The following is a 24449-nucleotide window of genomic DNA, read 5'->3' on the forward strand; positions in this document are numbered from 1 at the left end:
AATACAGTGTATGTTTATTTAACCTGGTTGAATTACAATATATAGGGCAGTGCGGTGGCTCTGTGCCGGTGGCTGGAAGGTTGCTGGTTCGTATCCCATGGCTAGCAGAGGAATCCTACTCTGTTGGGCCCCTGAGCAAGGCGCTTAACCCCAGCTGCTCCAGGGGTGTAATATAAATGGCTGACCATGTGTTCTGACCCCAAGCTTCTCTCCCTGTCTGTGTCTCATGGAGAGCAAGTTGGGGTATGCGAAAAGACAAATTCCTAATTCAAGAAAATGTATATGGCCAATAAAGTGATCTTATCTTAATATAACTTGCATTTCACCTAAACATATTGACATTAACATTATATTCACAAACTGTACTAAAGCAACAAAAAATACATATTAAAACTACATAAATTCACACAGAGCTACAGAAGGGACAGACAGACTCTGCTGGATCTAAAACCGACACAAACTACTTGACAACAATGGTAGCGCACAAGACTCCCCACTGCTGTCAGCTTTTTTAGTGAGATAGGACAATGCAGGGTTTTTGGGATTGTGGGGTCCACTGGCTTACAGTCCTATATCTATGAAGGAGACAGAGTGCCGGTGTGGAATCAAGATGTGGGTGAGGTATTCTTTTAAATATTTTAAGAGTGAGCGATATCGCTCTGTGGAGAGACTAACATAAATTGTTCTCAAGCTAGAGAGAGAGAAAAGTTATGGAATGTTCGGCGCTGTTCTATGACAAACGATTTAGTCAGTCACATAAGCATTTAGTATAGGCAGGCTCAATTAGATACAGTACATCACTGGCTGATATAATCAATCAACATGGCGCCGGAGAGTGGGTACGTGTTGCTCCTCATCTTTATGTCTTCATCTGTTTCGTATTGTGGGCTTTTTGTATCCAGTCTATATTTTCAGCAATTATTTATGACCAACACATGCTTGTGGACACTAGATTGAGAATCGCTGATTTAAACACAGATATTTCCTATCTTGGGTGCCTTTGCGAACGGACCCCCCAGCTGACTCAGAGCAGAGCAGGCAAACGCAATGGACGCGGAACGTGGAGGACTTCAAGCGAGAGTGAAGCGCCACAGATATCGGACCCCACTCCTGAGTGTCCCCCTGGCCAACGTGCAGTCCGTGGAGAACAAGATGGACGAGTTAGAGGGATTGTTGTATTCTCTGTCTCACCGAGACCTGGCTGACCCCCAATACACCTGACTCAGCAGTTCACCTTGACAGATTCTCCACCTATCGTATGGATTGCTCTGGTTTGGCTGGTAGTGTATGTCTAATGATAGACAACTCTTAGTGTTCAGATGTGAACATTTTGAAGCAGTTTTGCTCTCAGGAAGGCAGGAAGTATCGCTAAGGATACCAATAATCCTGGTTTCTCACTTATCTCCCCCTTCCCTCTGGTAAGTGTTAAAGGAGCATAAAGGCAAGTACCTCCAGATTCAGAGACACTTTCTTCCCACAAACTGTCAGATTACTGAACTCTACCCCTACCACTGGCTCACACTGATTTATTTTCTAAGATGTATGTTATTAATCTTGTTGTTGCTGCCGCTGTTCTGTGTTTGTTTTTGGTGCTAATGTGTTTCTAGAGGAGCATGCATGTAATGAAAGTTGGAGGGCTGTAATTGCTGGTATTTTTGGCCCTCTAGTGGTGATCAGTGGTAGCGCAATAATTTTTATCTGCTGTGTCACAGAGTTAAATCTGTACAGGTTTTCACAGGCAGGCTGTATCTCCACTCAAGTTTCCAGTGAGTGTCAGGGAGAGACGACAGATGACATCAGTGTATAGCCTGTACAGAGCTTTTCCCTCAGCTGTGGCCAGAGATCGTTCCTCTAAAGTACAAGACTGTAGGAATGTTTGTATCTGTTTAACTTACATTTGGGAACCCTAAAACATTTGCCAGAAGGAAGAGGTTGATATTCAGAATTGAGGATGTGGGGAGGATCTGATATAATTTTTTCTGCCTGTTTGATTATGGATTTTTCAAAGATTGTCTGCAGGCTGTTTCACTCCCATGACTTCAAAGCTGTTTGGATGAGGCGGGTAATTTGCGATTTAAAATTAACTGATAGGTTACCAAACCACAATGTTATACCATATCTAATAATGCTCTCGATTACAGCATGGTAAAAGAGCAGCATTACTTCCTGTCAAACCCCAAACACTCTTAGTCTTCGCAAGAAATATAGGTGCTGCTTAACTTTGGAGGAAAAACTCTCCACATGAGGAGTCCAGCACAGGTTACTGTCTATGTGTACACCTAGGTACTTATATGAATCAACCTGAGTGATAAGTTAATTGTGAGTTACTACATCTGAGTGATCACCATCTGCTCTGGGATCAAAAACAATTTCTTTTGTTTTTTTAACATTCAGAATTAGGCTATTGTTGTCACACCATTGCACAAACCTATGGATTTCTGACCTGTACAGATGAGCTGCTCCCTCTGTGCATTGAGCCAAGCACAGCTGTATAATCTGAGGATTTGAAGATGATGTTGCTTTGACTACTGATTGCACAATAATTTGTATAAAGTGTGAACAGAACTGGAGAGCTCACACAGACCTGAGGGTCACCTGTGCTAATGGATCTTGATTCCGAAAGAAAGAGTTTTATTGACCTGCTGACATACTGTGTACGGTTTGTTAAAAATGAGTGATACCATCTTATAATGTAATGGTTAACGGACATTTGCTTCAACTTGCTTATCAATAGATGGGGATGCAGCATATTAAATGCAGCATCCGAGCATAGGCATTGGGGTCCTCTAGGTGTTTAAGAACCAGATGCATAATGCTGTTGATTGCATCATTGGTGCCCCGCCAGTGTTTATATGCAAACTGATATGGATCCAGTACAGTGTTCACTTCTGAGCACAGCATGGATACCATAATCCTCTCAAAGCATTTCATAACAACAGATGTCAGTGCTACCGGCCTGTAGTCATTATTTTCTGAGGGTATTGGCATGATTATTGCATTTTTCCACAGCACTGGAACAGAGTGAGAGTCAGCAGACTTCTGAAAGACAGGGCACCATGCTAGTGTTAATTCCTCTGTGCAATTTTTTAAAAGAGAGGCAGAGATGCCATCAGGGCCTGTTGCCATTTTGGCACATAATGTATGTGCTTGAAACATTGTGTGGTCATCTGTGGAATTATTACAAGCCTACCTCACCTGCACCAGAGAAGTCCTGTGTTTCAAACCTCAGATAAGTAAGTCAGGTAATTTGCTTTTGCCAGCTCATCCATTGTATGGACGCTCTTTTTGAAGAATTCATGTTTGTGACTGTTTTCATTGTTTGCCACAGCCTCCTGGAGTTCATTGTTTCAAAGTCCCTCTCCATTGTCTCCTTGTTTTGATTCTTTGCATTCCTGAGTTTTAGTTTAAGCTCTTATTGCACTAATTTCAGTCACACTTCATCCTGGTTTTTAAAAGTGAGTCTTTTACGGTTGATGCAGTCTATCACATCCTTAGTTATAATTGATTTATTATTTGGGTAAACTGTTATGCTTTTCAAGAGGCACATCAGAGGGGTGACCCTACATTAACAGCATCCCCCGAGAAGTAGCGCAGACAGAATCTGATGTGAATATCTGCTTGTACACTGCAGGGAATACAGTCCCAAAGTAGCTCACATCCAGTCCACACAGCGCCAGCAGCCCTGGTCTGCTGGTGAAGAATAAGAAGTGACCCAGTTCTGTCTCCATTCTAGTATTGTGGCTGATGGGTTGTTTAAGAGGGAACATACAGTGGAGCAGTGGTTAACATGGCTGTATCGCAATGCTAGGGCCCTGGTTCAATTCCGGACCTGGGGAGATATTTGTGTGAAGTTTGTATGTTCTCTCTGTGTTCTCACTTGTTTCCTCTGTCAAAGCCCTGATGGACAGACAACCAGTCCAGGCTCCTGTGTTGCTTGCTAGGATAGGCTCTGGCTCACTCATGACCCTGAATTAGAAACCGTGACATGTTGTATATTTCTACTATATAATTACTTTTTTTAATTCCAGAGATATTATAAAATGTTTGAGAGGACATCATTCCAGGTGGAAACAGACTATTTGGCTGGAGGTCTTATCAGGATAGACTAAACTGTATCTTTAACCACAAAAAACTGAAATGAAACAGAATTCCGGGTCTAGAAAAAGCATTTGATAGAGTATTACAGCCTTTTGTATTTGAAACTTGTAGGGAATTCAGTTTTCATAATGGTTTTATTGTTTGGCTACATGCAATGTAAAACCAACCAAATGCACAAGAACAGGCTCATGGTATTCTGTCAGGGAGCTTTAATTCATTAAGGGGAACAAGACGAGGAGATCCTTGTCACCACTGATTTATGCTCTCAGAGAATAAGACAACAGAAGGATACAGAGGGAGGTGATATAGCAGAAGAAACACACAATCAGGCTCTTTATAAAGATGATGTTATTATGCTGTATATAGCAAAAATTAAACATTTTTTCCTGTTCTTACAGATGTAATCACAGAGTACAGCAACGTTTCAGAATAGGAATTAAACAAAGGAAATTCTGAAGCAATGTTATTGGGGAATCTACATCCCTGGAGACCAAAACTAAATTTAATTTACAATAAGATTGGGATAAGATAAAATGTTGAGCAAATGCAATACCCAGAAACCTAGAAAACATATTAAAATGTAACTAAGAGGTGCTAGAAAATCAGGTTAAGATGCCTCTCTCATTCTTGAGAAGGATGAAGACGGCAAGAATGAAAGTACTTCCAGGATTTCTGTCTTGTTCTAGATCTTCCTTATGCCCCTCAATGACCATTACTAAAACATCTATTTTATGTGGCTTAAAGTCAGGGTCCCATGCTATTTCTCTCAACCCCTAAAAACGACTATTCCTCCATTTAGTTTCTTTCATAATACAAATTATTTTCTTTGGCACTACTGGATTTAAATTGCAGACTGTATTTATTTTCACAATGCTTTGAGTTATATTGAGTGTAAAACAATGTTTTAAGTGAGGTGAAAAGCTCTTCACCGTTTTGCTGGGGAGCTGTCACTCGGGTTGTTGAATCTTTAAGCTGAGCTGCACAGAAGACAGTAGATCTGAGAGTTTGAGTGTTGCAGGTTTTACCTGAGTTTTTCTTCCCTCCCAAATAAATCTAGATTGAAGTTTGCCCTGAAATTTGACTTTATCTGACATTACAAGGATAAGTTTATACTGTCAGCTAATTGACAAAGAAGGCAGTATAGCATTTGAAAACCATCAACATCACTTTTAATAAACAATTATCCAATTCAGGGTCACAGTTACCCAGAGCCTGTCCCAGGAAGAATGGCTGGGAACACCTGGCATATCCTAAACATTTTTTGGTATGAAAATAAACTGGGGAAATACTCTGAAAAACAAATATAAAAAAATCCTTGTTAAGAGTCCTTTTTCTTCTGGCACAAACACCAGAGCTGCCTTCAGAGGCAGAAAGATACTTGTTTAGAACTGTAAGAAACGCAGCCATGAAATAAATCACTAGAAACTGGTTAAAGCTGGACAGACCTTGTGTTCAAATGAAGAAGGACTCTATGAATGAAATTGCATGAAGAATATTACCCACAGAATTCTAAACCAAAAACAACATATATATGTATATACGCATATGTGTGTGTGTAAAAAAGATGGGCAAAATAGGAAAGATTGCATATTGAATCTCTCAGTAATGAGATATTAAAAAATAACAATAGTCACAAACAAGAACTTGTATAAAATTGTGTAGCAGTTTTTTGTCTGTATATCCCAGGCTTTTTTTATTTTTGTAATTCCTAGGTGTGGATGCACGTGAAGGCAACATTCTGTGTCTGAGCAACCCTAAATAAAACAATAAAATACAAAGAAATCACCAGTGTTCACTTACTTCAGTGTTGTTAATTTACAGTTGGGATTCCTCAGAGCTGCAGACAGCAGTTTCACTCCTGAATCCCCCAGTTTATTGCCATTCAGATCCAGCTCTCTCAGACTGGAGTGTTGAGACTGAAGAGCAGAGGCCAGATCTTCACAACATCTCTCTGTTAGTTCACACCATGACATCCTGCAGACAAAAAGACAGGAGCACAGCTGAACATCTGCACAGCTCATCCACATCTTTCTTTCCAAGTCTTCACTCCAACACCCAGCTCAACAGTACAGATGCAGCCATTCAAAGTGCGCGTTACAGACATGTACCGCAGGTGACGTCGTTCAGCATGACGCAAGATGACGCGTGGCACCGCAGTACGTGATTGGTTGACCGACAGGGGCACTCGTGGTCCGTTGGTCTGTCGTAGAAAGACTTACAGTAAAAACGTCTTTGCTGTGCCCGTTGTAGGTATTGAATTTTACCACTGAAGGGAAATCTTAGTAGCTGAGCATAAAAAGAATAGGAGCATACTGTAACGCGTGTGAAGGCCATAAACGATATTAATTTTGGAACATAAACATACAGTGTATAGCTGGTCTTGGTACTTTAAAGAAAAAAATACACACCAGTATTCCATTTCTCCCTAAACATTTTAAGCTTCGAAGTCTTTAACTAACGCGATACCGGAGTCAACAAGCATACTTTTAGAATTTGATTAAAAGGGAATATAATATGGAATCGCGTATCTAAAGAATTTAATAACGGTATTCGTGTGCTGCGACAGGGCTGTGTAGGGCTGTTTCGCCTGCCTGTTCATGTGAGCTGTCTTGTTGTAGACGTGACTACCAGCTGACAGGTTGTGTTTTCGAATCCAGCTGGTGCTGGACTTTTCTTTTAACAAACATTTCTTCGAAAAAATAGAATAGCGATATTATGGACAATCAATTGACTTTTATATTTCAAAATATCGCAACATGATCGATATTTGCGATATTTTGAACATATCTTCCCTTCTGACAGCGGTGCCTGCTTCTATTGTGTGTGTGTGTGTGCAACAGAGTAAATTTTTAATAGCGTTTTAAGCGAATAGGTAATTAGATTTCTCGTAAACCTAATCGCTTTTTCTACATAAACACAGCATGATTACCCTCTGAAAATGCTTTTCCTTTATTTTTAAAGTAGGCTCAGATTTCAACTATAGATCGTATTATTATAAACTTTCTTGGAAAATGTATTTTATGTAAACCATGTTTGCTATTAATTCATTTAGGGCTAAAATACGTTCATTGTCTTCCAATCGAGTCGAGTTGACATTGGAAGCCTGCCACACCCGGACTGTTAAACCAACGCATTAGCACGTCAAAGCCCATTGAGGGTATTGAGCCAGTATTGGCTTTAGTATTCCCCCCCTCTCCCCTCAATTCAATTCAATTCAAGGTGTTTTATTTGCATGACAGATGGGTACAAGCAGTGTTGGGTATGTATATTGTAACGCTTATGGCAGACAGGCACTGTGTAACAGCCGGCGCACCAGAGCAGCGCACCGAGGGAGCGTCTGCATTTATAACTTGGTTTTTAAAATTAGTCAAGCAATATGAAGCATCTTCTTTTACTTTTGAGTCCCTTAAATACATTGAACACAGCTTTCTCACCACTTAAGATTGCTCTTGATACCATCCTTACACAAAGCAGAAGGGAGATTTTAGTGCCTGAGCATAAAAAGAATAGGAGCATACTGCAACGCGTGTGAAGTCCATAAACGATATTAATTTTGGAACTTAAACATTCAGTATATGGCTGGTCTCGGTACTTTAAAGAAAACATACACACCAGTATTCCATTTCTCCCTAAACATTTTAAGCATCGAAGTCTTTAACTAACGCGATACCGGAGTCAACAAGCATACTTTTAGAATTTGATTAAAAGGGAATATAATATGGAATCGCGTATCTCAAGAAATTAATATGCAATAACTGAGTCAAGGGACTCAGAGGATCCAAGGCTAGACTGAGTATAATAGGCTTCGGGCTTCTATTGTGACATCTACTGTAAATTACAGAAATGTTAAAAGTAAACAAAATAAAGTAACTAAAATGTGGTCTGAAATCACCCCTTTAGACACCCCTTTTACTTCACTGGTGTCAGATATGAAAGGCAATAGTCTCCCGTTCTGTCTGCTGTGTGTTGCAGCAGAGAGACTCCCTGCAGCTGAAAGGGGCAGAGTAACTCGCATGCCCTCTAGTACAGTTTACACATGCACGACTTTAAAAGCTAGCAAGACAGGTTTCGATTCACATTAGCTGGCGAGCCTTGTTAAAAAAACGAATGATAATGTAACATGCCACTGTTCATGAACAAAGTTATACTGAGATTTCCTAAGATACGCGATTAAAAAATAAATAAATAAAAATTTGAATCTCCTGCGGAACACATTCCATAAGAATCAGTGGTTTTACAGTATATATCGCCTTTAAAGGTGGCTTCTCAAAACGCTTTACGGGATAAAAACAACCAGAACAGCAGCAACAACAATATCGTATTTCGTTGCACTTTGAAAAACAAGTAATAACTTAACTATACAGTACGTGCAAACGTTTCGTATGTTGCTGTCGTGAATGCCTGCGTACCCATAAGTATCTTATTTGCCTTGAGTCTGTCTACAGTATCTCTGTCCCACTACCCCCATCTCTCCCACAATTCAATTCAAGGTGTTTTATTTGCATGACAGATGGGTACAATTCTTGTTGGGAATGTATACTTTGATATTTACACCCGGCGCGGCACCGAGGGAGCGTCTGCATTTATAACTTGGTTTTTAAAATTAGTCAAGCAATATGAAGCATCTCCTTTTACTTAGTGCCTGAGCATAAAAAGAATAGGAGCATACTGCAACGCGTGTGAAGTCCATAAACGATATTAATTTTGGAACTTAAACATACAGTATATGGCTGGTCTCGGTACTTTAAAGAAAACATACACACCAGTATTCCATTTCTCCCTAAACATTTTAAGCATCGAAGTCTTTAACTAACGCGATACCGGAGTCAACAAGCATACTTTTAGAATTTGATTAAAAGGGAATATGATATGGAATCGCGTATCTCAAGAAATTAATAACGATATAATTATATTCATGTTGCAAAAGAACTGCAACGGACATAAAAACTCCCTTGCTTTTAACAGAGCGTTCCATAATTTCTAACTACGAAAATGCCAGGTGAAAGGATTTGTAAACATATTTTGTTAAAGCAAGTCAGTTTTTTTCCGCAACACATAAAAGACATTTTTCCAAGAAAGTTTAGCCTTTGTCACTAATGAAACCACTAAATAAAGACATAAATATAGAAATCTTAAGATTTGTTTTATTTAATGTTGGTAGCAGGATGAACTGTCAGAGTGTATATTTTGTCGCAGAGTTGCTGCAAGATGTTAACAGTGAAAAAGGTATTTAGAAATGAGTTATTTCAAGATGAAAGGCAGCGACCTTAATCAAGCCCAAATCACAATTGAACCCATTCAGAGCCTACATTACATTTTAGCGTTTCATTCTGAGCAGAAGACCCTCACACCTGAAGAAGGGGGAGGTGTTTTTCGCTGGAAATCTCGCCTGCTTCTACTTTACAACCGGAGTGCTGGCTGTGACGAATTAAACCGGTATTACAGGTTTCAATCACAGACCATGTGAGATGGGATTCAGGAAACTAACAGCGGCACTGGATTTGATAACGCTATAAAAACGCTATAAAATAATGTAATTAGGCACAGAACAAGTTTACAGCACAGTACAAAAATAAATGCTGACCATGACTTTAGAAGCATAAATTGCCTTACACTCAATTTAAACACAAGCTGTCTTTAGCCCTCTAAGCTGGTTCATACAGAAATGTAGAGATCTAGGCTCAGAACACACAGCTTCATTAGCGAATACATATGCAGGACAACTAGAGAAGACGTTTTACAGAGGATGGATTCTTAGAAACATCCCATCAGTGACATCACTGAAGTCAACTCCTACTGTGGGTAACTGTCGTGTGGATAGTTTCACAAGAATCAGACAAAGGTTTAAGCATCGCTTGTTCTAGATAAAACTGCAAAAAAAAAAACAACAACCCATAATGTACTTCTTTGCGGCTCTGTTTGCCCAAATCATATATTCACAACGTGAAATCTAGAAAATAATATTACGTAACCAAAATCCGCAATATGGAAACAGAACCTGTGTAATTGTTGATAGATGATGTACTTGTAACATTTTTTCAAGACGAATTACAACATTTAAAAAATGACTTGTATGTACTTGATATCTCTAATCAATCCACGGGTCCCAGCACGAAACGAAACTAAAACGCATACCGTTTCGCGCTTCTTATTAGTTGCTCAAAAGTAATTTGACCGTATGAAATGCATAATATAAACCTAGAAACATATACGTGAGTAGTACTTAAGCACTGTAGTATCGGTGTTAAGACATACCTCTCAAATACTGTAAATCAAGTTAAAAATATCTCAAGACAGATTCTGGTCATAATGAAACCATGTTTCGTGTATGTTTTCTTTAAAGTACCGAGACCAGCCATATACTGTATGTTTATGTTCCAAAATTAATATCGTTTATGGCCTTCACACGCGTTGCAGTATGCTCCTATTCCTTTTATGCTCAGCTACTAAGATTTCCCTTCAGTGGTAAAATTAGATATGAATATTCAATACTTAAACGGGCACAGTTAAGACATTAAATATACATATACATACTGTATACAGTACAGTTTGCATACGGTAATATGTTTATGTTCCTAAATCAATCTCTTTTATGAGCATGTGAAAGGCATGGTGAATCGATTCTCAAAAATTACTGTACTTTGCATGATTGGAAAAAAATGCGTGATTGCGAAATGCTGTGGTGTTACTTTTACAAAGACGGTCAATGAAAAAAAGAATGTGGACCAGGGCAATACTTTGAGTTTACAGCTTGTCCAAGGTCATTTATTATTAATACTATTATTAATATCTTCGTTAAAGACTTTGATGGCTACAGCTCAAACATGAGAGGTTGAGCTTTATTAGCTCCACCTTGCGGAAATTCCGGATACTATTATTTTGCTAGCGGTATTTACCGGTAACTTGCGGTATTTACCGGTAACTTGCGGTAGACTGCGTACAGCATACCGGAAAATAATGCGGTATCGCCCGCGCATTTTGAATGGCTGCATCTGTAATATACACCATCATGTCATTATCCATCTCAGAGTGTCCGTGGATGGGGATGATGAAGATAACAGCTGCTTCACAATTTGGGTTCCAGAAGGAAGAAGAAAGATTAGAAGAAACTGTCAGGAAGGGAGACAGTGGGAAACAGGGAGTCACATGGAGCTACAATGAAAAGGGAAACAGAAATACTTTGACTTTTAAATATAATAAAAATTGCTGTACATGTATTATTATATTTTCTTATTATATCATCTTATAGTTATAACATTGGTTGTTGTTGTTGTTGTTTTTTATTCAAATGGTTTATTAATCCCAAATATAAATTAGCAATACTGGAGCAAATCAACTGGAGACTTTTTATTGTTATTTGTAGATATGTTGAGAAAAATAATTCCATTTGAAGAAAATAAACAATTTGAAGAAAAGAAAAAAGCAGGGTTTTTATAACACATACAATAATAGAAATAATACCTAATAAGAACATTAACAAATAACTAGCATACACACTACCCCTATATACTGTACTAAACCCCCTAAAAAAGAAAATAAATTGAAAATGATCATGAAACTAAACAAACCCCACCCCTCCCACAAATATACAAAATGGCACTCTATTTACACATGAAAGACTCTCTACACAGACTCTCACATGTAACATAGTCAAAACACACCGACACCCTCAAACAAGAATCTCTACAGGTTTACTAGAGGAATTCAAGAGAGATCCTGCTCTTCACCAACTCCTCAAACACTCTCCCCCTCTACAGACCCTCCACCTGAGACTGTGTTTATCCTGCTCTTGTAGAAGAGGAGTTGGGTCTGGGCCAGCAGAAAGTGCACTGGGTACAAATCTCTTCTTATTGACATAAGTCACCCTAAACACAACAGCAGGACTGATGAAGGCCACACTAAGGTTAGAGAAGAAGTGGATCAAGAGACTCAACATGGGAGTCAGGAGGGAGCAAGTGATATACTGTACCAGTGAAAGTGTGCCTGTTTCTCAGCACAGAAGTGTAACTATAACCAGAGGTATAACATTAAATTCATACAGAATATAATACATGGGATGACCTAAGTTCTTAATGTGACCGATGTTATGTCCCACTTCAGTCAATTGCACAAAAACTGAAGCTTTTAATTTGGCAGTGCCTCCAGCTGAAACAGCCATCAATTTGTGACTATATTAGACTTTTCAGGAATTTCAACTGTAATTCTACCGGTGATCACAAGATGACTTCACAAGGCTTGTGTGCCCAATGAGCAAATATCCTCCTTACTTTCTGTCGTTTAAAATTGAAAAACACATACAGACCACGCTGCATTGTGAAATTTCTCAAACACAACAACATATATAAATAACCGTTAGAGAAACTAAAAAAACCCAACAACATTCACTATAAATGAATGTACGGAGTCTCTTAAACCAAAAAAATCGTTGGTGCGCTAGTTAAGAGACGAGATGATATATTCCTTAAATTTAGTAATTTCACAACCTTTTTTAAAAAAAATGTGTTTTAATAATGGATAGTAAAAGTAAAGTTTTGGACAGGTTTGTCCCCGATAAAACAGTACAATAGATTTGAGCCCTGACTACAATAAATAAAACGGTCCGGTGAGAATAATCCGTTTCCTGTGTCCGCTGCTCTCAGCTGTAAATCTTCAGGTTTACTCACAGCCTCTGACGATCGAGAAACTTACTGCCTCTTCACTACGCTCCACAGATGCCGAGTGTTTTCTTTGAGAATGAATGTGGATGCCTTGCACATAGTCTCCAGACGTTTTTCCAATCCCAATCCAGTCCATTCTGTTTCTCTCTTTTCACGATAATCTCTCCTCTTTTCCTCCGGTTGTTAATTAAATTTAAACTCACCCCACTCACTCACTAGCCGATCTGTATACTCCGGATCTCTCCACAGTGCTTTTTTTTTCTCTAAGGACATGTAGCCTCAGACCCCCTCCAGTTCAATGAATACAGTGTATGTTTATTTAACCTGGTTGAATTACAATATATAGGGCAGTGCGGTGGCTCTGTGCCGGTGGCTGGAAGGTTGCTGGTTCGTATCCCATGGCTAGCAGAGGAATCCTACTCTGTTGGGCCCCTGAGCAAGGCGCTTAACCCCAGCTGCTCCAGGGGTGTAATATAAATGGCTGACCATGTGTTCTGACCCCAAGCTTCTCTCCCTGTCTGTGTGTCTCATGGAGAGCAAGTTGGGGTATGCGAAAAGACAAATTCCTAATTCAAGAAAATGTATATGGCCAATAAAGTGATCTTATCTTAATATAACTTGCATTTCACCTAAACATATTGACATTAACATTATATTCACAAACTGTACTAAAGCAACAAAAAATACATATTAAAACTACATAAATTCACACAGAGCTACAGAAGGGACAGACAGACTCTGCTGGATCTAAAACTGTCACAAACTACTTGACAACAATGGTAGTGCACAAGACTCCCCACTGTGGGCTGTCAGCTTTTTTAGTGAGGTGGGACAATGCGGGGTTTTTGGGATTGCGGGGTCCACTGGCTTACTGTCCTATATCTATGAAGGAGACAGAGTGCCGGTGTGGAATCAAGACGTGGGTGAGGTATTCTTTTAAATATTTTAATAGTGAGCGATATCGCTCTGTGGAGAGACTAACATAAATTGTTCTCTAGCTAGAGAGAGAGAAAAGTTATGGAATGTTCGGCGCTGTTCTATGACGAACGATTTAGTCAGTCACATGAGCATTTAGTCTAGGCAGGCTCAATTAGATACAGTACATCGCTGGCTGATATAATCAATCAACATGGCGCCGGAGAGTGGGTACGTGTTGCTCCTCATCTTTATGTCTTCATCTGTTTCGTATTGTGGGCTTTTTGTATCCAGTGTATCTTTTCAGCAATTATTTATGACCAACACATGCTTGTGGACACTAGATTGAGAATCGCTGATTTAAACACAGATATTTCCTATCTTGGGTGCCTTTGCAAACGGACCCCCCAGCTGACTCAGAGCAGAGCAGGCAAACGCAATGGACGCGGAACGTGGAGGACTTCAAGCGAAAGTGAAGCGCCACGGCTATCGGACCCCACTCCTGAGTGTCCCCCTGGCCAACGTGCAGTCCGTGGAGAACAAGATGGACGAGTTAAGCCATTAGAGGGATTGTTGTATTCTCTGTTTCGCCGAGACCTGGCTGACCCCCAATACACCTGACTCAGCCGTTCACCTTGACAGATTCTCCACCTATCGTATGGATTGCTCTGGTTCGGCTGGTAGTGTATGTCTAATGATAGACAACTCTTAGTGTTCAGATGTGAACATTTTGAAGCAGTTTTGCTCTCAGGAAGGCTGGAAGTATCGCTAAGGATACCAATAATCCTGGTTTCTCACTTATCTCCCCCTTCCTTCTTGTAAGTGTTAAAGGAGCATAAAGGCAAGTACGTCCAGATTTAGAGACAGTTTCTTCCCACAAACTGTCAGATTACTAAACTCTACCCCTACCACTGGCTCACACCGATTTATTTTCTAAGATGTATGTTATTTAACTTGTTGTTGCTGCCGCTGTTCTGTGTTTGTTTTTGGTGTTAATGTGTTTGTAGTGGAGCATACATGTAATGAAAGTTAGAGGGCTTTAATTGCTGGTATTTTGGGTCCTCTAGTGTTGATCAGTGGTAGCTCATTGATTTGTATCCGCTGTGTCACAGAGAGAAATCTGTACAGGCTTTACTAGTGTAGTGGTTTGATGGGTTTACTGAGACAATTATCAATTGTAGCAGTAACCACGAGGTTGTTCGTTGGGGCTTTTAGAAAATCAATCGTCAGAACAACTAACAACGCACACACACGGGTTCAATACACGAGATACATTTATTAATATAAACTGTGCACCAAACATATACTAGTCTGCCTGGATACGAGCGGCAGACCTTACTGTGAGGGTTATCAATATACAAGGTATATAATCTCGAAGAGATGCAAACACAAAGAGATACACAACAGAGAATATATGTCAATATATATCGTTCGGTTACCAAATCGCTAATCAGTGTTATTACCCACTGTTACTCTAAACTCGGAAGTAAATACATTACTCATGAATTAAATTGATAACAACTTGTGTTGAGGTACAATTAAATTCTCGAGACGCAATGTAGAACATGGGGTTTACTTATCCACTGTGTTTGGATTTGGAATTTCCCGGCACGAACACCAAACCAGCTGACAGGCTCCGTTGCAGCCTCTGTTGCAGCGGTTGTCCAATGGGCGTTGTGTCGGCGTCCTCTGGCTACCGGCCAACCAGTCGAGGTGCAGCTTGGAGTAGGACGGGCGGAGGAATCTGACTGCGGCGCGCAGGGCAGTCGTTGCTCCGAGGGGATCTACCAGCAGTCCGGCTGGCTAGTAGAAAGTCTCTATGCACAGAGTGTGACCGCGAGTCCTCACAAGTCACTCTTTTGCCTGGGAAGAAACTGGTTCGTTCCCGGTCCAGCGCTGCTTCTGAATAAGCTATTCAGGTTGTCGACGAGGGTCCAACTGTAGGCTGCCGTTGATCAAGCGGAGCATTCACGTTGGTAGAATTCTGAGTACGTACGGGATCCTCGGCCTCGCGCTTAGAACAAAGTCCAAGTCCTTTTGCAGACAACAGCAGTTGTCACGTGATTGTCTCTGAGGATGCGCGAAAATGGCCAAGGAGAGCCCAGAACTGAGCTTGCGCTCCCTTTTTGATCAAGACCCAGATGTGTGCTGATTGGTTGAGAGTTTGGCGGGCATTGGAGACCCACGTGGTATTACCAGTCCCTGATTGGTTGGTCAAGGTGAGATATAAGTCACTTACTCTTGACACTTAGAAATGCAGTCCAGATGTCCATTCGGCACTCCCTAGACTGATAGGCGCCAGTGTATGACCATTGATCATGATAGCCAGGCTTAGCTAATGGCATCCCCGTCTGGGAGCTTGCTTCTTATCAAAAGAAAAACATCTTAAATCAACTTGCATGAATTCTTTCTCTGTGGTTGCACCACAGAGATGGAGGGTGAGATGGGGCCTCCTTTAGGAGCATACCAACGCTTAACTCTGTCTTATTACAAGCATTGCCGCTACATATCCCCCCTTTTTGAAGGTCACGAGGTCCTGAGGCGTTGTTGCCTTCAAAACAAAAACAGTGTTAAGTGATGTTTGTTGTACCACGGTGGATTCTACCACCCAATATTCACATTACCTCTCGAGAATTTGTACAGGAAATAGTGTTGAAAAGAACATTGCGTATACCTGCTCTCAGTTATAAGGTACCTAGGAATGAGGCATTGGGCATCATCATTAGCCCTAGACCTTAAACTTCCGGCAATTCACTATCAGTATCGGATAGCTCTGCAGCAGGCAGACGTTTGGGAGTGGTTACCTGATTTCGGTGATAAACCATTGCTCCCTTTGTCTCATTCAAACTACCCCGCAAGGCTTTGATACAAGAGAACAACATCCAACACATTACCCCAGCCATGATCCAGCTACCCAGCAGCAGTGTCAAGATGACCACGTTTATTGTTCTTAGCGCCCCAGAGGATCCACAACGACTGTGCTTGGGACCTACCAGTGTAGTTTTTAAGTTTGTGTCATTAAGAACAAATTCGACTACCTGTACACCCTCAAGACTTACTGTCTCTTGGATTCTCTCATCCAAGTCAACGCCGTGTCCTCTGAAAGCGTCCACAATCTCGAGTTCCGTTTCATACAGTTCTGACTCCAGGTGATACAGTGCTAAATCGTTGAGATGCACTATCGCTCCTTCAGGAACTTGTAGAAAAACTGTTTGGTTGGGTAGCTGCACTTCGGTAGCTGTATCATGCCTGTCATATGTTATTGTAACCATTAACTGTGGTGTGCTGACCAGCCATTTCTTTCCCACCTGCTCAACCTGGGGTTCGTTAACCTCTCTTTTGCTCGTCACTGTGGCTTTACACTTTTCAGTGGCAGCCCCCTTTCTGATACCACACAACCTCTGAGTTGTGTCCCTAAGGAAAGGCTTACTTGGACATACCCAGTGGATATCCTTGGTTGACATACACAGTTCCAGGTTTGGAGCAAGATACAAATTTGGATCATCCTCCTGGTAAGCTACGAGCGGTGGGGTGGTCAACTTCACATGCATGTCCCCCCTCCAGAAGCCAACGTTCGATATAGACTTGAGTCTATAGATATCCTTGCCACTCACGATGGGAAGGTTCAACAGGAAACCTATTTCCTTGGCTTCGGGGTTGACATGTATAGGAATGGCACTGCCTAGACTGTATGCAAGATGTACCTGTAATGGCTGCACCATCTCAGAAGTGGTTGTCCTAAGTACTTCTTCTACTAAGGACAGTGGAACCAAATAAGTTGGAATCTGTCCCATGGCTAGGCTAGTTATCGTGGCACTAAGCTCCCTAAGCAAATCCTGCATCAGCATCCTGACCTGTTGCACGTAAGCATAATCCCACTGTAACACGTCGACAATCCTGCCCACGGTGTGGAGGGTGTTATTTAACACTGCTGCATGAAGGTTTACTGCTAATATTGTGCCCTGTAAGGTTTTCCCTAGGCTTTCCAGCCGCTGCTGCTGTTGATACAGCCTGTCCTGAATTTCTGGCATTTCCTTAAGTAACCCAGACACCTGCCTTCTCAGGGTGGTCAGGGTGACAGTGTTAGCAGCAAACAGACCAGCTGAAAATAGCGAGCCCACGGCGGAGGCCGCAGCAATCAGACCCCCCAAGAACCTTTTGGGGCGGCTGAGGCCTGTCATCTCCTCCTGGCTGACTGTTGCCTTTCTCAGCTGACGGAGCATGTGTATAGTGTCTAGCTGGGCATGCCATACAGCATCCTTAGCCCACTGCCTGCCATGATGGGACACCCTACTGTTCATGTTGATGTGCTTCCGAAACACATCACCTGGGTCCAGCCGCACATACACTCGCTGAGTATATGTTCTGCAATTTGTTAACAACAATCCGGGAGCGTCCTGCAGGACTATGCCGGTAGGAGGACCGGGTTCCACAACTTCAAGGGGCTGTGTCGAGGCGATCCACAGCACTGTCAGGACCAGCCGTGGCAGTTTTAGGATTCCCATTCTGGAACACAGATGAGGCACATGGTACAGTTCCACTATAATTTTGAATATATTTTCCTAGGAGGACCTACACTACAATACCTAACTACCTGCAGCTACAAAGGGGCACCCCCCTCTTGATCGGGTTTAGATTTTTAACCCTATTCTGTGTCCTCCGGCGCCATTTGAGGTGGGCGATACAACCGGAGGTGGTTGCGATGCACCCACTTATAGACCAGAGATTGTCTTCCTTTTTCAATCCGAATTCGATAAGCTACCGGTGATACCTTATCGACAATCTCGTGGGGTCCTGTCCAACTGGGTAAGAACTTCCGGGCCACCCCTGCGGGTTTGGCAAATTGGAAGTACAGGACCTTGTCTCCTACTTGGAGTTCCTGGTTAACTGCCTTTCGGTCATAGTATGCTTTCCTACCCTCTGCACTCCTTCCCAGATTGTTCTGGGCAAAAGCAAAGGTTGCCTGCAGATGTGCTCGCAGGTCTGACACATACTGATGGGCCGTAGCAGCCCCCGTTGTGCTCAGGTCCTCCACCCCATAAAGACAGTGTAGGGGAAGAGTCATCTTCCGACCTGTCATCATCTCAAAAGGTGGGACCCCCGTAGAGCAATGGGGCGTGGCTCGGATGGCCATCAGAACCAGGGGCAGCTTAATGTCCCAGTCCCTACTGCTGGTGGAGACAAACTTTTTGAGCATACTAATCACCGTTCGGTTTGCCCTTTCTGCCTGGCCCGAGGATTGAGGGTGGTAGGAGATATGCAACTGGGCCTTGACCCCAAGCATATTCCACAGGGTTGCCATTACTGTAGCTGTGAAATGGGTTCCCCGATCCGAGTCCACGGTCAGGGGGAGTCCCCATCGACTGAACACATGGTTCACCAACAGCACTGCAGTTGTCTCTGCCGTGTCGTTGGGCGCTGGGAGGCACTCAATCCATTTTGTGAATGCACACGTAACCGTGAGGAAATATTTGTTCCCTCTGGATGACCTCACCAGCGGCCCCACCCAATCCATTTGTAGATTGGACCAGGGGAATGTCATGCCCTTTTTCTGGAGTGGTGCACGGTGCAAGGGCCGTGATGGTTGGAACTGGCTACACGTCAGACACCCCTTTACATACGCGGCGATGTCTTGGCCCATGTGAGGCCAGAATGCCACCTGCTGGATAGTGTCGTATGTGGCCTTGATTCCCCGGTGACCCCCACAGGGCTCGTCATGAGCGTGTTGGATCATGACCCCCCGATGGCAGCGGGGAACTACCCACTTTGGGACACCTTGTGCAACTGGTACACAAACCAACAACCCCTTTATAATTTTTAGGTTGTCTTTCACCTCTGCCAGCTCCTTCAGCTCTGGAGACTGGCTCAGCACCTGCTCCGAAAGAGGTTGACGCACTGGGTCAACGATATGCTGATACATTAGCCCAATTGCTGGGTCCTGTTTCTGCATTTCCGCAAGATCGGTGTTAAAACCCTGTGACCCAAGCACTACAGATTGAGGGTCAGCTCCGACATCCTGTCTAGCCCTGCTTCGGGTGACCGCCTTGACCTCAGCCACGGTTTCTGGGGGTAGCCATTCCTGCTTGAACTGCCAGGGTTCACCCTCTAAGGCGCCAGACTTAGCCAGCCGGTCGGCCTCATCATTCCCGTCTTTGTCGGGTCCCTTCACCTGGGAGTGTCCCTTCACCTTCCTCCAGTAAACCATCATTCCAGCCTCGGTCGTGAGCTTGTCACTGGCCAGGAACAACTCTTTGTTCTTTACTTCCTTGCCCCGGGCATTTTTCATGCCGTTACCCTTCCAATACGGAAGGTGGGACACGAAGCTATGTCGGGCGTAGTTCGAGTCACTACAGATGACAAATTGTTTAAGGCCATTTGTCAGGGCCTGCTGGAGGGTGATCAGCACCCCAGCTACTTCCGCATACTGACTAGTCTTTGGTCCTAGCTTATAGCGGGTCGGCCCACAGGGAGTATTGTCTTGCCAGACTACTCCTACCCCTGCTAGCACCTGCTGTTCGTGGCGAAAAGAGCAACCGTCAACATAGGCCATGGGTAAGCCCTGGCCCACGTTTTCATCGTAGTACCGGTGATTGTTCGGTAGCTCAGCAGCGGGAATTGTTTCTGGAGCTTCCATGTCAGTGTCACAACCGTGACACACTTGGCCCAAAGCCAGGCCCTGTCCCAGGTACATTTTCTTGCTCTGTGCATAACGTACCTCTATCTCATAGCCTTGTAGGGCCATCATCCATGCCACAATCCTGCTATTTGACACCCTGCCCGCTTTCAGTCTCTGGCTATGCAGGAATGTCACAGGTTGGTGGCAGGTTTCGATGATGATCTTTTGTCCCCCTACATAACTACGGAAGTGTTCTACCGACCAGACCGTAGACAACAGGGCCTTCTCGCAGTCCAAGAACTTTTGCTCCACTGAGCTCAGGGCTCGACTGGCATACGCCACCACCCTTCGCTCTTGGTCATATTCCTGACTCAGAGCAGCCCCAAGGCAGTGCTCTGAGAACCCTGCTTCAAGGTAGAAGACCTTATTTTTGTCAGGGTAGGCCAAGCACGGCGCACTTCCGAGTCTGCGCTTCAGCTCCATTACAGCCTGTTCTGAGGAAGGTCCCCACTCAAAGGGCACGTCTTTCTGCAACAGCTTGTGGAGGGGCCTTGCTATTTCAGCGTAATCCTCAATGAACTGCCGGGAATAATTACATACTCCCAGAAAGCTGCGCAGTTCAGACAGGTTAGTGGGCGACTTCATATTCTGGATAGCTTGGACTCTGCTGGACTGTGGCTGTATGCCTTGGGCTCCAACCAATAGTCCCACGTACTCCACTTGGGTCCTACACCACTGTCCCTTAGCCAGAGACAGTTTGGCCCCTGCACGGGAGAGCTGGGTCAACACATGCCTGATCTCGGCCATGTGTTCTTCCCAGGTCTGACTCCGCATCAGAATATCGTCCACATAGACCAAGTTGCCCCTGGCGGCTGCATCACTCATGGCTTTGTGCAGAAATATGTTGAACTCCGCTGGGGAGTTGGAATACCCAAAGGGGCATCGATTCCAGGTGAACTGCCTGTTTCCAAAGGAAAAGGCCAGTTTGTACTGGTCTGTCGGTTCTACCTTAAGGGTCCAGAACCCATTGGCCACATCCACTGTGGTGAAATATTTCGCTGTTGTCACCTTGGCTAACTCCTGATCTAGGTAGATCATTGGCCATCGTGACAAAGGAACCTGTTTATTCAGCTGCCGGTAGTCAATGGTCAGACGCCACTTACCATTGGGTTTCAGCACCGGCCACAGTGGGGAGTTATAAGTGGAGTTACACTCCCTTATGATCTGACGCTCTAGTAGAGCATCCAACGTCTGCTTTATGGACTCGTATGCCGTGAGGGGAATGCGATACTGCCTGACATAGGTTGGGCGGGCGCCAGGGGCCGTAGGAATGCGCACTGTGTGCAAATCCGTCACCCCGCAGTCATAGGCGTCCCGTGCAAACACTTCCTGGAAATCCTGGAAGATCTGACGCAGCTGCTGACGCTGGCTTTCCGTTTCCAGGGCATCTGCCTTACCAACCTGTTCCTGTACCTGCTCTAGGAACCCCGCTTTTGACGGCATGGCGGTGTCCCGGGTCGCACTCTCGGCTGAGTGGTCCGTCGGAACCCCTGCGTGTACTGTATACACAACCATCTCATCCTTATCGCTAAGGTCCACTCTGCACACTTCCTGGTTGCAGAATCCCTCTATTGGCATAATTGCAATCATCCGCCGGGGGTAGGTGTAGTACACCTGCTCGGTTCCCCCCTCCCTGGCCAAGGGACCAGGGAGCTGCCCCAGTACTGGGATGGCCAGTTCGAAATCATAGAAACCATTGTCAATTACCAGTCCCATGTCAGTGCGAGCAGGGATTTTGACATCTTGTTTTGCTATGTTTTGCACCAACAGGCAGGTGGCTCGGCCATTCCTTTCCAGTCTGGGGGTACCACAGACTGCTAGGTTCAGTCTGATAAACTGAGCTGATGGTTGGAAGAAAACCATCTCAGCATCCATTCTCTGTCCCTTCTTTAGGACAAGGCGTACCGGAAACCCTGCTGTTGACGCAGGAACGATCAGGTCCGATTCGTTTACTACCTGGCAGGCCTGAGGAATCGTCTGACCTGACCGAATGTTCTCGGGGTCGCCGCTTAGAGAGTGGGCATCTGGGTTCACCCGTGTCCACAGCACACTGTTTACTGTGTCCAGTTGGGCGCCCAGTCGAACCAACAGGTCTGCACCAATACAGACCGAATGGGTCAGCTGAGGTGCTACCTGGAAGTAGTGAGCAAACTTCCTTTTTCCGATGGAGATGGAAGCTGCACAGCTTCCTTTGCTCCAAATAGACCTATGAGGTGGGGGTGCCCACCACAGAACCTGTGATTGCGTCACCAGGGTCACCTGACGGCTTCGCGACAGGTCCTCGAACAGAACTTCACTGATTATGGACTTCTCAGAGCTGAGGCTGAGAATTACATCATCAACCTGCACTTCTGCCACCTGGACCCCTCCCACCACCATGGGGTGGTAGTCCTGGTCCCCCTGAGGTACCAGGGCGCACAGAAAGGACTCCCATTCATTACCGGACAGGGAGATCCACTCTTCTTCAGGGATGAAAAAGGGGTGTGCTTTACCTGGCGGGTCAAGCAGCTGCTCGGAGCACTGCTCCTGTAGTTGGGAGACCGTGGGAGTGCTGGCCTGGGCAGGACTTCCCTGTAGTTTTGGAAAGCAAGAAGAGACATTTATTTCTCGTCCAGAGGAACCAGGAGGATCCTCCAACTCAGCTATAGTGTTCAGTGGGCACTGTGTGATCACAGCATAACCACTGAACCCCCCTTTTTGCTGTACGACAGGCTTAGGGTTTTTGACCTGAGCCCACAATTTTCCACGCTGGCAGTCCACCAGAGGCTCCAGCCTGTCAAGCAGGTCTTGGCCAATGAGTAGTGGCTCTGTTTTAAACCTAGAGATGTAAACAGGATGCACCACGTTCATTGGCCCGAACCTAAGTGCCACCCACACTCGGTGTGTGATCCTGGCATGATCCTGGGTATAGCTGGAAATATCTATCTTACACGGTTCTACCTTAAGTCTGATGCCTTTTCCTTTCGCTACTCGTTTGAGCTCGCTGAGTAGATCGGCTGACATCAAACTAATTTCAGCCCCAGTGTCAATCAGTGCTTCTCTATCTAAGACGTTTTCAAGAGAAACCTTGATATAAATACGCCTTGCTTTGCCTTTCTGGCTGAGATTCCCTAAGAATTGTTGGAAGCCTGCCTTTTCTTTGACTTCAGGGGCGGGGTCAGCGCCCAACTCAGAGTCACAGCCTTCTTCCAGGCAGGAACCCTCCCACCCAATCAGATAGACTGAGGGAGGGGTTTGGGATGGATCCCCGCCTCCTCCAGTGAGAAGGGGCGTGGTCCCCCTAAGCTCATTCACGCTTCCGGCATTCGGTGCGGAAGGTTTACCCTGTCCTGATCTCTCAAGCAGGGCTTGTTCAAGCCTGGCCAGGCGGGTTGCAGTCGACTCCCTTCGTCCAGCCTTCTGATAGGCTCTGCCTGTGCCCTTGCCTTCCCCGTAGCGCTCACGGCGGCTCTGACGCTTAGTGCGGTCCTGCCTGCCTATTTTGCGCCGGGGCTTAGCGGGCTCAGGAACCTCAGCTCCCTCGAGCTGAGGCGAGTCGTCAACCCTGCTGGCTTTAGTGGCGAACACGGCTGTTTTAGCAGGTTTTCGCTCTGAGGAAGCAGAGACTTCAGCTCCCCAGGCTTTTTGAGCCAACCTTCTAATGTCAGCCATTTTCATCGCTTTTGCATCAGTGTGCATCACAATCATTTTCCTGATTGAGGGATGCAGATTAGCAATGAATAAACCTTTGAAATTCACGTTCTCTTCGCAACCCTCTTCATTCCGCCCTGCAAAATAAGTGCGCCTAAGCCTCTCATAATAGTCGCGAGGGGCTTCAGCTTTTTCGTGCTTAATATGGTGCGCAGCGGCCACGGCAGCTATGGGATCGATAAAAGCCGAAAATTCTCCGATCATTGCCTGACACAGCTCCTCAAAGCTATTACAGACCTCCGGTCCTTGTCTAGACATCCACTCGTGGACCGCTCGGCTAGTAGTTTTCCTTACTAACATAGCCTTTTCCTGTTCGGACGCTCCGGGCATAAACTGCAAAGTGTGTCTCAGCTCATCGATGTAGGTTTCCACATTATTCCCTGACACTGACGGGTCAAACCTTTCTACATCTT

At 44.2% G+C, this 24449-nt stretch overlaps 1 protein-coding gene across 3 annotated transcripts in view; it reads right to left on the bottom strand.

Moving 5' to 3' along the window:
* LOC148815872 (protein NLRC3-like) overlaps positions 1–24449 on the bottom strand; it is a 174644-nt gene that overhangs the window by 99591 nt on the left and 50604 nt on the right. For all 3 annotated transcript variants that reach the window (XM_088904673.1, XM_088904672.1, XM_088904674.1), the window contains one exon: positions 5899–6072. In XM_088904673.1, the coding sequence (XP_088760799.1) occupies positions 5899–6072 (174 nt within the window). The remainder of the gene's footprint in view (positions 1–5898; positions 6073–24449) is intronic.

This window comes from Atractosteus spatula, chromosome 24 (assembly GCF_055471065.1).
Source record: "Atractosteus spatula isolate fAtrSpa1 chromosome 24, fAtrSpa1.hap1, whole genome shotgun sequence".
Lineage (NCBI taxonomy): Eukaryota > Metazoa > Chordata > Actinopteri > Semionotiformes > Lepisosteidae > Atractosteus > Atractosteus spatula.